At 41.0% G+C, this 14,249-nt stretch overlaps 2 protein-coding genes across 10 annotated transcripts in view; one reads left to right on the top strand and one right to left on the bottom strand.

Moving 5' to 3' along the window:
- Positions 1-8,985, bottom strand: part of opa1 (OPA1 mitochondrial dynamin like GTPase) — a 44,739-nt gene extending 35,754 nt beyond the window's left edge. For 2 of the 9 annotated variants that reach the window (XM_076278641.1, XM_076278636.1), the window contains exons 1-7: positions 8,827-8,985; positions 7,500-7,824; positions 6,342-6,438; positions 6,125-6,232; positions 4,859-4,912; positions 2,945-3,048; positions 574-834 (exon numbers count right to left, since the gene is read on the bottom strand). In XM_076278641.1, the coding sequence (XP_076134756.1) occupies positions 574-834; positions 2,945-3,048; positions 4,859-4,912; positions 6,125-6,232; positions 6,342-6,438; positions 7,500-7,824; positions 8,827-8,855 (978 nt within the window). In that variant the 5' untranslated portion in view covers positions 8,856-8,985. Of the gene's footprint in view, positions 1-573; positions 838-2,944; positions 3,049-4,858; positions 4,913-6,124; positions 6,233-6,341; positions 6,439-7,499; positions 7,825-8,826 lie in introns of all 9 variants that reach the window. The other 7 variants (XM_076278637.1, XM_076278635.1, XM_076278643.1 and 4 more) reach the window with 4 other exon arrangements.
- Positions 8,986-9,675: 690 nt separating this feature from the next.
- On the top strand, positions 9,676-14,036 carry LOC143113332 (uncharacterized). The gene is made up of 7 exons (XM_076275417.1): positions 9,676-10,099; positions 10,211-10,598; positions 11,184-11,287; positions 12,403-12,544; positions 12,629-12,731; positions 12,821-12,968; positions 13,086-14,036. The coding sequence occupies exons 1-7, from the start codon at positions 10,025-10,027 to the stop codon at positions 14,034-14,036; spliced, it is 1,911 nt and encodes a 636-aa protein (XP_076131532.1). The 5' UTR covers positions 9,676-10,024.
- The last annotated feature ends 213 nt before the right edge of the window (positions 14,037-14,249 follow it).

The following is a 14,249-nucleotide window of genomic DNA, read 5'->3' on the forward strand; positions in this document are numbered from 1 at the left end:
CTTTATGGAATACCAAAATGTGTGCCGAATGTCAAATGGAAAATATGGGTATACATATACTTATTTAAAGTACAGGGGCAAGATGTAAAAATACAGGATGTACTCTGGGACCCAAAAGCCATTGAAGGTGTAATCCTTGATGTGGTCAAAAGATCTTTTTATATTTAAACAGCTAAACATATAGATTCCCCTCTCCAGCAACATTGAAGCATGAACACTTCCTGTATATTGGCAGAAACACTGTCTTGCAAGCCACTTTGTTTTTAAACGTAAACACTGAACAGTCGGTTAGAAGAAAGTGATGAGAATTTAGCTGAAGTATAATGGATTATAATCAAGGATTACACCTTTAATGCCCTTCATCATACGGGGCAAATGAACACCAAAATAACTAATGGAGATGGAATGTTCTCCTCAGCTGTATTCTGAAATCTATTAGGGATTCTACTAAAATGATAATACCCTATTCCATTTTCTACAGAGGTTTTTGGGAGAGGAGGGAGAGATCGGTGTCCAGTCTAGTGCTTTGTGGCTGGGGGAAAGGTCTTCCTGAAGAGGGGTGTGGACCTTCACCTTGCGCTTGTGCTGCGAGGGGCTTGGGCTGGGGATGGCGCTCTGGGCCGGGGCTGGAGTGGGGGTCGGGCTTGGGCTGGGTTCGGGCGGCGGAGGTGGTGGTGGTGGTGGTGGTGGTGGTGGTGGAGGCGGAGGTTGAGCAGGAGCAGGAGCGGGCCGCGCGCTATTGGCCGCTGCTGCTGCCGCCGCCGCCGCCCTTCGGACCTCCTCCTCGTGCTGCTGGATCTGCTGCTGAATGAGAATGAGCTCGCCAAGCAAACCCTGCTGTGAAGGGACGGCAGAGTGAGAGAGAGGGCGAGACAAGACAGAAGAGATAACCAACGGGCCAACCACAACTCTCTGCCTCACTCGACCACCAAGCTTGAGGCAATGGTGAGGGTAGACGCCCTACCCAACAACTGGCATCAGTCTCTTGAAGTGTGAGGCAGAAATGTCTTGCCACCAAGAAAAAAACCAATGAAGACAGCCTCAGGCTTCAAGAACTATTCAAAAGTCTGCTGGCTGCATTCTACAAACCCATAATCTTCATTGGCTTTCATACGACTAACGAGCAGAGGAGACAACTGATACAACAACCAGTGCCTCTCAGCCAGTGGCGAATAGCTACAGTATGCTATGACCGCTCACATCATATATCTTATTTATCTTTTTTTTATTATGACAAACAAGATCTAAATTTCAGCTAGCCCCCCACTAGACATGGTTACATTGCTCATCAACCAATACAACATGGCATTCACCAACATATTGAAAAACAAAACACATCTCGCTGCATATATCAGGTAGAAAGGCAGAATCTTAATGCCTGCAAAATAGCGTTAAGCAACACAATCAAAATGTTCCAACAAGTCAAACTAGAATTGAAGACCCTGATGTAACCGTGGTCCATGTTGTGACTGATACTAGCTCGAATCCAAAGTCACTGTGCACTGGAGGCCAAACTCTCATCTTTAAAATCTCTGTGTTTGTGGATGAAGCAAGCACTTAGGAAAGCTGAGGTGATCTATCAGGAAAATAGCAGAAAGCTGGCTGCGGGTAACTGGCAGAATGGCGGGAGGAGAGGGCAGAGGGCTTCAAGCTTATGGCAGATGGTACATTAGGCTGTCAATTTATGTGTAATGAACTGCATTGCTTCAAAACCAGCTGGGATTAGGCCTAGTACTCTAGCAGTCAGAATCAAAGCAGTCTAGTGACAAGTTCACACTTTCAATTCTCTGACACTAAAACATGGTAAAGCAACCAAAGAACTATTATAAATACGAATTGGGATACAATGATTTGTAAAGTCAGAATCAGAATAATTGTATTGCCAAGTTTTTTTCCTTTTCCACACAAGTATCCACCTTGTTAAAAGCTTAGCTGAAAAGTTAGACACCTACAAGCCCCTGCAGAAGCTAGGTTATCTTTAAAGCAGAATATTAAAAACCAGAGTGTATCTAAGTGGGACTATTCAAAGAAAAACAAGCAGAAAAACTGCGTTCTCTTTCTGCCTGGAAGTCAGTGAGGGAGCCCTTCACCTAAATGTTCAACTGGTCATAATATCTCCCTGCAAATGAAGTGGGCTTGGTGTCTACAATTCAGATTCAAAATCAAAGGCGAGGCTGTGGAAAATGACAGTGCTGAGGGCGCAATATCAAACATTTACAGCATAGAGACATTCAAAGCTGGACCACATGAAGGCCCCATGTGGTCCTACCCTGCAGGAAGCATGGTCTTTTGACCCATTAGGACAGACACATCCATGGGCAGACAGTAGGAACACAGAGGGGGAATGAGATGAGATGCAATGTGGTGAAAAAGCATTTAGAAACACAGTACGACCAGGAGAACAGGAGACGGCCAGCAGTGATCTGGAGCTCCATGAGCTATGGGAAAAGCATAATCTCAAACGCAGCAAACGGAAAACACTGACACATTCAAACGTTTGTTCAAATCCATCACTGTTTCTCTCTGCCATTTAAATTACATTTTGTAAGTGTTCATGATATTGGAAAGCCTTTTGTTATCAAAGTCAAAAGTTTTTTTTTTAATCTACATCACCAATCAGCCAATCAATAAAAAAAATACTTAAGTTCTATCCAAATCAAACAAAAAAACGACTTACAAAGTGTAACTTAAAACATAAGATGGAGACATTCACATAAAAATTCTTCAGGAAGACATAAAACTATAATACCGGTAAATGCCACACATACAAACACTGTGTACCACTCATTTAGGTCATATAAGGATGTTCAGGGCCCTGAGGGAGACGATCAGCTATGCAGTGCAGGGGAACGTTACACTCATTTGGTAAATGAGCGAACCTACAGGGGGTGACTGATGGAGAAGCAGCACTATGGAGCCAGGACGGAGCAGCACTGATACTTGCCTTCTTGTACTGCTTGTCGTTATCGGGCGAAGCGGCTGTCGACGCGGCTGTGGCGGCCGCCACCGGAGCCTCTGGGGCCTTCAGGGCCGACTCGCCGGGGGTTTCTGCGGCAAAACACAGTGAACCAGGACAAACCTCAGGCTCAGGTGGCAGGTATGCTACAGAAGACACGCTGTCAGATACTGAGAGGGGGTTATGATACTGCAAGGCATAACAGTTATTACAATTATTATTTCCAAACATGCCCACCACACAAGAACTGATTGGCACCTACTTCCCAGAAAAATCAAAAGTTTGGAAAGTAAAATATCACTTAAAAAAATAAAGAAATAAAGGCAAAAGAATAAAAGACTATGTTTCAAGCCATTTTCAGACCCACACTCAATGGAAGGCTGAGAAAAAAATGTATCAAAATGTGATGTTAACAGTATCATTATCTTGTCAATTTCTACACCCCAGTGAGTATTCAGCCTCAGCTTTCACTTAAAGCAGGTCTGGCATGTGTACAGAATGTGTTTACAGCTGCCTTGTACTTATGTAGGTGGAGTTACTATTTATACATTGTCCTTGAACGCACTATGGAAGACCTTCTACTCGTATGACTTGGCTAGTCTGAGTTTGAGTTGAGTTTGAGTACTCACACAAAGATAATTTGCTTTAGAAACATTATATTAGCATAATGAAATGTCATTAGTTTCCAAACTGTTGACCTCAGTGGGCTTCAGAGAAAAAGCCATGTGTTTGTAAAGGGTGAAAAGAAGAGGCAATGGGAGAAGCTCAATGAGAGACCAGAGAGAATAGAATGGAGAGCGTGTTGGTCTGAACACAGATGTGCGGAGCATTTTGCTTGAAGATGAAACTGTGGAAAATCCTTTTAATCTTACTAAGGGAAAAACAATATATGAAACCCACTAAGCTGACAACTCAGTATAAATGAGAATCTCATCATATTCCACAGATTAACTAAAACAAAATGCACACACTTATGAATAGACCAGAAACATACATATAGACAGAAGCTGACAGAGGTTTGACACAGGAAGCAAAATTCACAGGAAGAAAATTGCAACAAAAAAAAAAGGAGAAAAGGGTGAGTGGACAGTTGAAGACGTGAAGACAAAGACAGTTAGAACGTTCCACCTAAGTGCAAGACAGGTCAGGATGCTGGTGAACTCTCAGAGAAGAGTCCTTCCGTTCTATTCCCACACAGATCATACGATTAAAGGATTACATATATTTTCTCAACCCAATGTCTATGTGAAGCATTTGTAGCATACTACAATAGCCCTGCTACATTGTACAGTAGCTTGTACTGTGCAGGTATCATATTTAAGATCAAAGATCCAAAAATACAAAAGGATCTTTCAATGCCTGACAGAACAATGCAGCACATACGGATTAGGCTGAAAATATATTTTAGTATTCCTTTAACATCTTTTTGCCAATCAGCATTAGCTTAACTCAAGCCAAAAAAATGTGTATGTTATGCTGTTGATTCTATGACAAGAAAGCAGCTGTAAAACTGAATATTAACCAAGTATAAGCCTGTAATATTATGTGCTGATTGCCATTGTAGGGTATACTATATTTACTTTCCACACAGAAAAGACAGGACTGGCCATCAGGGAGAAAACTGCACGTAAATCCAATAAACAGAAAGACGTCTTACATCAAGCCGAGACAAACTACTGTGCCAATCATTTGCCTCTGTCTCTTCAATAGAGGGAACTTTTAAAGAATAAAATTAGGGGGAGACCAGGTTTGCAGAGATCTGGCATGTCCATTTGTGCATCCCTCCGCTTTTGAGTTCAAGCACCATGGCCACGGGTTAAAGGCATGGGTGCCTCGCATTGGCGGAGAGCTTTCAAACAGCATCGGGACAGGAGAGAGGACTGAGAGAGGGGGTTTACACACCTAACAACAGACGCAGACCAGAAGCTCCATTGACTTCACTAACCAAACTCATACCTGTAAAGAACGTGGAGGGGAGAACAGGAAGAACAGAATGAAAACCAAAATAATATGATGACAGCAAAGGGTCAAGGGTCATGCTAGGTGACATATGGAATGACAAGCCAATAGTCCTAATCTTCTGTGCTTTTAACCTCTGCCTCGGTGTATTTCACCAAAAACACCAGATTATTGTGCATTCCTGACAAGCTATAAATCACCATAAAGAATTAGTAATGTGCAATATGTGTTTTCAGATTGATCACAAAGTGGAGTTTGTATGGACATGGTAAGTCATGTTACTGAAAAACCTGGTTCTTAAACCACATTTGCAAAGCAGTCAGGCCAAAACCTCTTTCAGAAATATACGATGGGTCACAGCTTGACTAAGGAGGTTGAGCTGAGGAGTTGAGCCATCTACTGTACTGCTTATCACTGATACAGCAAGAATCTGGGGAACTTTAAGTGTAGGCCTATCTAAAGCTGGTGCCTGAATGTACATACTTAGGTAGAAAAATGTTGTCACCGCTCTGTTGGGCAGCATTACCAAACAAATCAACTCTATTAACACCATACAGCCTAGCTAGTGTAGCTAATATGGCTATATAATTGAAACTGCATTTCATAATTTGATGCAGAATTGAGTTTCTTATTGTGTAAAGTATTCAAATGTTTAAATAAGACCTTCAACATCAACAGCATAATATAATTGTAACAGCAGTATTGGGAATAGATCTTATAAGGCTGAAGAACAACTTTATCTTGGTTAAAAACAAACATGAAAAGCCCAACACAAAAGATAGTCAGTGGAAAAACACAGATCCAGCCTAAAGCTCCGAGTGATGTGTGCTATTAAAGGAAAATTCCGGTTTTTAGCACTTTAAGGCCATTTTCTGGTTTGTTTTGGATGAACTAGAGTGGTGGACCACTCGGTGAGTTGCACAGTTTTGAAAACGAACATTAAGAGTTGTTTTAGGACATGTTTCAGTAGCCTACTACAGTATGCCCATTGCCAGCCACCCTGAGAAGTCAAAGGCGATTCAAAACGAGTCAGAAAAGTCGAGACAGGACCAATCGTCAAAATGTCGGTGTCCACCACTCTAGTTCATCCAAAACAAACCAGAAAAGGGCCTTAAAGTGCTAAAAAACTGAATTTTCCTTTAAATCATTTAGCCAGAGCAGATCCTCAAATCTTGCTAAACCAAAATGGAAACAAATGTAATGACATACCAGTGGACAGAAGACCCTTAAGAAAGGTAAAGTTCTCTCCAAACTTTTCCAAATCGGGCATTAGCTTGGCTAGCTCCTCAGCATCAGGTAGAGCTCTGGCCAGCTTTTCTGCACACAGCAACAACAAAGACAACATGAGTGCCATGAGAGCCAACCCATTTTCACACTGACATGTTTTAAAACATCACAATCAATTATGGGATTAAAACACACCCACCTAGGTCAATTTGTTCAGTGAGCTCCCACACAAAATCAGGCACTACCCATTGGTATTCACTGAGATCAGGCAGCATGTCTTTCCACTCCTCATAAGTCTGAAAATAAAAATGAGAGACAATTCACATTTTGTATACAACAATCTGACAAAATAAAGATCAGTCTATGATAGGCCTATATAGCATGTAAAGATATGTGGCTTCCAAAGTTCTGTCTATGATGATATTTTACCACTGGTTTTATAACTGGTTGTTGGCTATGGCATTTACAGATTCAGAATCAGCAAAATTTCCTTGGGATTTTTTTGACATAACTGACATAAGTCAGTGACATAACTGTTAAACACTGTAAGAATTAAACACTGTTGCCATGAGAATTGTGAAATGTGCAACTTAAGAGCCACTACAAAGCATTACAGAGCATTACATCATGTTCGTTAGGAGGGAGTGGTAAAGGGCTGACACTCATGCAAAAGTTATCACTCTAATCTCTTCCACAGCACAGGCTATTCAAACATCAGTCAACAAATGCACAGGTAGACAAATACTAAAATTCAAAAACCCTGCAGTAATATTCCTTGCTGATAACTTAACTACCTTTGCCATTCATTTTCCAAGAAAAACATATAGCCAGTCTATCAGTCTTTTACATATCACACTATGTACATACAAATTTCCAGTGGTGCTTTGGCTCAAGACATTCTATAAAAACCTAACCTAAATGATTCAACTCCACAACATTTTACATGGCCTAAAACTTTACCTCTACCTACTCCAAAAGGCCCCTATGCACAACACATGAATGTTTTTATTTTGCCCAAACAATCCATGGCTGTACCCTGTACGGTGCAGGCAGGGCCTATGTTTTATTAGTGATCTACTTGTACTCATAGACAGTGTTTCCCACAGAATTTAATTCAATTTGCGGTGGTTGGTTTGCTGAATTAACTTGAATACAACAGTTTTTAACAAATTAGCACAGAGTGGTTATGATGCTAACCAGATTTAAGCACAATTTAGTACAACCTGGAAAATCATTGTGTGGTGGTCAATGTTGATATTGTGGTGGGCAAGTCAATGTATGGGAAACACTGAGTGACATAGATGGCTGATACTACTTAGTACATCTTCTGCAATAACACCTAACCAATGGCTCTTACCTTTTTAGCAGTGTACCCTCCTCCCACAGCTGACCCCAGCAGAAGGTATCGTAGCTTGAGCAGCCTGGATGCCAAGCGCACTGCCCAGAAAGTGCGGTGTTGTTGATAGCCATGACCCCCCTGGCCACCATATCGGTACTTGTAGGAACGCGGGGGTAGTCTAGAAAGAGAGGTAAAGTGGCGGGCAGCAGTTCGGTGTGGTGTCCTCTGGGAGTTGGCATTGGTGTATCTGTGGTGGATGGCACGGGATAAGGGGTGAAGCTTCTGGATGGGCACACCAACCCTCAGTCCCATCCTGGGAGACAGTAGGCTCCTGCAGGCCAGGCTAAACAGGATGGAAAAAAACAGAAGCACCATGTGATATGACAAGAGTGAAACATAACAGGCAAGTGCTCGGAGGAAAGCTACATTGATTGTACATAATGCCTGCATTACACATAAATGAGAAAACAATGACTCGTTGTTGCCCGTGTCAGTCATAAAGACTATACAATCATTTTTGCGATAATCACAACACATGTCCATCCATTACCAACTGCCTAAACCATTACGTTTCAACCAAAATTACCAACGTAGACGTTAATGTTACTCTAGCTGGATAACTGGCCAGGTAGCTAGCTTATCTGTATTTATGAATTCACTTAAGACGATAAATCAACGGCAGGCAGTTATCAACCTGCCCACTGTGGGTTACAAAAAGTGATTAATGTTAAGCACATGTTAATATATCAGACTGTCAGACTTTACATTGCTGCATCGCAGTTAATTTTCTGGCTAGCGATAACGTTACTATCCAAGAAAGTTAACCGAGAATGGCTGGCTTATTAAAGATAACGTTAGCTTACAACCAAGAAAATTAAGTTAAGATTGCATGGTTACTAAGGGCACATAATCCAATGAATAGGCACTTCTCTAGCTAAGAACTTCAGTTTATGACAAAACAGTTACAAATAATCTTTTTTTGCTAGCTAACCTCATAGGATAAAACGCATGAACGTTAGCTGTAGCAAGAAGCTGCTAACGTTGCTAGAAGTCATTTAGGTTAGCCCACTGCTAACGTTAACTTTCGATAAGGAATTAGCTCAGGAAACCATGACCAAGATTACATGGTTGTCAAAATGGTCCTGTATTATATCCAGGAAATTTGTTTATGCTATAAAATCGTTCACAAATACTCTCATCAAGACAAACAGCACCTATGCAGTCATAACAGGGTCTCTGTCCTTAGGAGCACGCCCCATATTAATTGCATGACAGGAAAAAGCTAGCCAGTCAACTAAAACATTACTGGACAAGCTGCCAACCGGAGTTATAAAGTCTAACTTACCAGGCAACCGCATTCCCCGCTCGCAACATTATGCTATAAGCTACAGTAGAGAAATATACACCTTAATTAATTTAAAAGTAAAGACACAATTCAAATCATCTTTCCAGATGGTGGACATTAGTTAGCTTGCAAGCTAACAAGGACACAACGAGCGTCAGGAATGACAGCGGTACTTCCGAGAAGTAGTCCTACAGAAAACTAGCGCCGCCGAGCTTTCACGACCCAAATATTGTTCGTTCCTCCTTCATCACACACACGCACACACACACGCGCGCACACGCACACACACACACACACAAACCTGACAGACTAAAAAGTCTAATACTTTCAGTGTTTTAGCCCTCGTGCATTTTAACCTATGATTTTAACAATGCATGTTGTGCATGTTTTAATGTCTGGATATAAAACTGGTAATGCAGTGCATTTGTGCAATAAACACCCTGAGCTGGATAGAGATAAATTATACTGAAGTAAATGATACTTTAGAGAGTGGTATATACAGAAATTTAAAAAGGGCAGAAAAAGAAAACTTCAGTTGACCACAAGGATCAAGCAACACAAACACACAAACACTTTGTCCACAAATAGGCGGACACCAGACATAATTTCACTGCATTTCTTACTTCCAGTAACTATATGCATGTGACAATAAACTTCCTTGTATCTTGTATCTTGTACACATGCACACCATTTTTTTGTTTTTTGTTGCCTTGGTAACTACAGACGCGTCGTGGACAGCGAGTCCTGATGTAACAGTAGGACTAGTCTGTCAAGTTTAGCACGACGTGTAATGTAAAGGGGCTGTTAGATAGAGTGAGTCTTACTTTGCCTTGATAGGAGAAATGTTAGTCCATATTATAGTAGAAGCTGAGTGTGTTACTGGAAACCGTCGTGGTTCATTAGCAGCTAGCTGTCTTGGTCAATGTTTGATGTGTTAAACATTCTCTGGTTAAACTTAGCTGATAACATTAGCTAACTTTAACTAGCGTTGTTTAGCTTCTAGCCTATGGACATTCTCACTCGAACGAACATAAAATATCACCAGAGAATGTCTAATAAGTAACGGGCTCTGATATCACTGACAGTGACAGGACCATTTCCATTTTGAAGTAGGTGGCAGTAGTAGTGCCAGAGAGGGTTAAAGAGGAGCTTTATCTTTGGTAGTGCATTTGTCCTTCAAAACTAAGGATGTTGGAAGATGGCTACCAGATTGCTTGAATCCTTCAATGAGTTTGACAGTTATTCCCAGGAAGTTCTGAATAGACGTTCAAGGGTAGGTTGGCAGTGTTTCGTCTCATCTGTGTATTAACGTGTGCAGTCACACTTCAAAATGTGTTTAAATGCTGTTGACAGCTTGTGTCGAGCCTTTTGTTTATCTGTTTAGTGGAACAAACTCAATCATGGAGAGAAGTGCTCTACCACCTTTGATGATCTCGGTGTATCCTTTGGTGATCAGCATGACTGGGCATTTGACCTGCCCTGCAACAGCAACACACCGAGATCGAAATTAAACATTGAAATTATACATAAGAAGAATCCAACTCGCAGACAGAGGTATAAGACAACTCACATACGAGGCCGCAAAGACAAACTTTGTTGGAGTGTCTCTAAATTTGTACAGATATTTTTCATGTATCATTTTAGGAAAGCAAAGTATGTTCCCCCACCATCCCACAAAGAGCCTAGGTCTGTAAAGACAGTCTGTAGCAAAGTTTACATCTGTCCATTCACAAGCACTGAGGATTTGGCCCAAAGGACTGATGACCGCAAAGGTAAGTCTGAGCAATTTTAGGATTAAGGATACTTGCAGGGCTCTCCTTAATCAAGACATCAGATTTGGTCACTTGAGCATTATCTAACAAGCATTATTTTAAGGTCGTTTCTTGCATTGAAGTTAAAGTGTGCTTCTCTTCAGTGACTTGCTGAATATTCATATTCTTCAGCTCCTGAAACAAAACACAAATACGATGATTAACATGTTGTCATTAACCTAGTTTTAAAAATGTGGTTTATCTTGTTTGAATTCTTTTTAAAGGTAAAAAAGATTGTATCTAGGAGAATTTAAATCGTATAATTGTTTTCTCTTAACTGGAATGTAATGAGGTTTGAAAGACCTAGAGCAGTCACATGTAAAATATTAGAAATGTTTGCTATACTGACTTGGTCCTCATAATCCAAAATCTTGCATAATTTATAGTGGCTTTGGTTCCCTTGTCATTGATTTCTATAGTTTATGTTTGAGTCTGCAGTTTTGGAACTGTAGGATGCAATGCTATAGCAACTGCATCATGTAATTTTTCAAATTCAATGCATATTCATCAGGTAACGTGATACAGGAACTTATTATCTCTCAACAGATAAGGAAGAGGATTCATATGGCTTTATGGTTGTAAGATTAAATAAACCACAGTCCCTTGCTTCTAAAAAGTATGTACCACACAGAACGAAGTGGTCGAGAGAGGTACAGTATTATGTTAAAAGTCTGAATAATTCAATGTCCCCTCATGCATACTTAATACAGTTCTTTCAAGCGACCAATCCTGTATCACGACTTTCAGACACAGATATGTCTTACAACATGTTATTTGTATAAGTAAAAGGAACGCTTTTAATCTGATGTTTCAAAGGATGTGCAGCAATATTTTACATTTGAAATGAAGTAGTAACTGTTAAACAGGTGTCCTTCAACTAACACTTATTTTGATTATTTGATTTAATCTAACAATCTAACAAAAATTGTGAAAAAGTGTTGAGTGTTTCCCAAAGCCCAAGATTCAGTATGTACTCAAATGCCTTGTTTAGCTCACACGCCACATGTATATTTAGTTTGGTGTCATAGTAATATATGTAGGCTAAGTTAAAGCGTAACTCTCGCCAAAATTTACTAAAAAGAAAGGGTTTGGCAAGATGGTGGCAAGCAGAAAAAACAACTGCTAAAGTGTGTTGTTCAAAACCTTTCTTTTTAGTAAACTATGTGTACACAAACAATGTTCTCAATGCTTGAGTTCATAAGACCCTGATGCTTCAAGCAAAGTTGTGTCGAGCCTTCTTCGTGTTTTACAAATGTTTTGATGCGGTCATAGTAGTGCCCCTAGCACTCCCATTCAAAAGGCCATTTGACTTATGACTTTAAATGAAAGTTTGACTCAGGTGCATTTACAAAAACACCCTACGTTGCATTTTGGCAAGAGTTACGCTTTAAATTAAGTAAAAGCAGAGAATTTTGAGGTTGTTTTTAAAATGACAAACTGATGAACGATTACCAAAATAGTTGACGATTAATTGAATACCGGTAATTAACTAATTGATTAATTGTTTCTGCCCTTGTTTCCTGCTACATTTACTCATCTGGTTTCAAATGCTTGGAATGTTTAGCTATGATCTAGTATGTAGTCAAGTCAAACTTTACTTGAAATAGTATGATTGTGATTCCGTTGTATTTAGGGCAAAGTATGCTTGTAATGTCAGATTTCTGGAATGATGCCTGAAATAGCCTTTTATTCATCATAATAACTGGTATAATTCACCTATCTACAGTGCGGCTATATGACTTTGCCATGTTCCCTTATCCTTCAGCTAGAACGGTTGGCCCCGATGGATGTGCATCTGAAATACAACAGCAAGGCTCTGACTGGTGGAGCCTTACATTACACCAACACTTCTCACTGGAGCTCCAGCCCCAACAGTGGTCGGGAGAGCCCAATAAGTGCATTCACAAGTAAGGCAAGCTGCAGTATCCTATCTGCGTGGACATATGACTGTCAGGCCAACTGGATGTCTAATATCCCTATGTTTACTATAGAGGAAGAGAATGGCCATTTCACTTTGCCAGGCTCAGTTAGCAAAGTGGTGACTGAGCAACTACAGCAGGGTAATATTGTTCGGGTGACTTCCAGCGAAAGACGGTAAAATACATGTTACAACACAACATTACCATTGGAGGTAGGAATTGGCAACATGATTAGATTACTCTTTTTTCTCAATATTTTTTTAGGTCAGAGGAGAATCCTGATAAAGATCAGCTTTCCAGAGATGGAGAGCCTCTTACACAGTCGCTGCCTTTATGTCTTGATGATGAGCTCGAGAAAAACCATGCAAAAGTGCTGTCAGCTCGAGCTCCTACCACTTACAGATCTATGCCGGTAATCTACAGATTAGATCTAGCAGATTATTCATAGCTAATGTTGGGGATAAACTATTGGGTTTTTTTTGTTCTCTCAGGAGTGATGTTTTTGACAGAATGCATATTGTTTTTTCAGATTGTTAGTGAGACATTCCCATTGGTCTACAACACTGGGCAGCCACACAACAAACCATTTAGCAGCCCAGGCTTCCACACTCTGGATCCTACAGGTCTTTCCAGAAATCGCCCCTTCCTGATGCATAATGACATCAGGGGGAGCAAAGTTCACTCTGCCATTGTCCGCCTCACGGACGCCGCACAAGAGAGGCACGCGGCCAGGCTTCAGCGCATGCCGGCCACCAAGTCGAGCCTACACAACTTCCAGGAGCCGACAGAGGATGCCAGATGTGGATACATGGAGCAGAGGCTACAGAGTCTCAGGGTGCTGTCTGCAGATGGGACACAGTACGCTGACCAGGACAGACTCCATATGCCAAGCCCTGCCTCAGGCAAGAGCTCTGCCATTCCCTTCCTCAGCCTCAAACAGTGCCCAGTCTCCTCTGTGCCAGTAGGCACAGTGCTTAACGGAATAAACCCCAAGCAAAACAGCAGGTGTAGAATTCGATCCCCAGATGACACAAGACCACCTTATAGTGGAAGTAAGACCAAAACGACCATCTATCCAAGACCTGAGTCTATAACCTCAAACAAAACCAAAGACTCGCTCCTACAGAAGAAGGAAATAGGCTTTGTATGTATATCAAAAGCACTGATTCCCCATAAAAGTGAGGTATATCCATGCCTGTCTCAACACGGACTGCAGAAAAAAGTGTGGCACCCCGCGTCAGCTCAGCCTTTTCATGGTGTTGTCATGTCACCAGCAAGTGATTTGGAGAGTGTTGGGATTGGTGTTAGTTTATTTGCATCTAGACCAAAAAGTCACATGAATTCAGAAGTCCAAAATATGACAACTAACACACCAAACCCTGATCCCTCAGATGATCAGGAAGAGTGGTCTAAAAACGATGTGCCTCTAAACAAGGATTGCAAACAGATTATAAGCATACCTACGGCAGAGATTGTGTAATTTCTGAGTTATAATGAATACATTTGACATCTGCAATTACTTAATTATTTTATTCAATAAAACATGGTTAACACATGGACACATTGTTTTTGGAGTATGTTCTGGCTATACATTTAACTTGCCTAATGTCCACTGGGTGGTGACAAAGACCTATTTTGAGGTAGTCGTAGCTACGTAGGCTAAATCTGTGTGTTAGTTTGGCGGAAGTTCAGA

Source organism: Alosa pseudoharengus, unplaced genomic scaffold (genome assembly GCF_046254945.1).
Source record: "Alosa pseudoharengus isolate Yale_2024_CS ecotype anadromous, Long Island Sound unplaced genomic scaffold, YU_APseudo_1.1 YU_APseudo_1.1_scf_11, whole genome shotgun sequence".
Lineage (NCBI taxonomy): Eukaryota > Metazoa > Chordata > Actinopteri > Clupeiformes > Clupeidae > Alosa > Alosa pseudoharengus.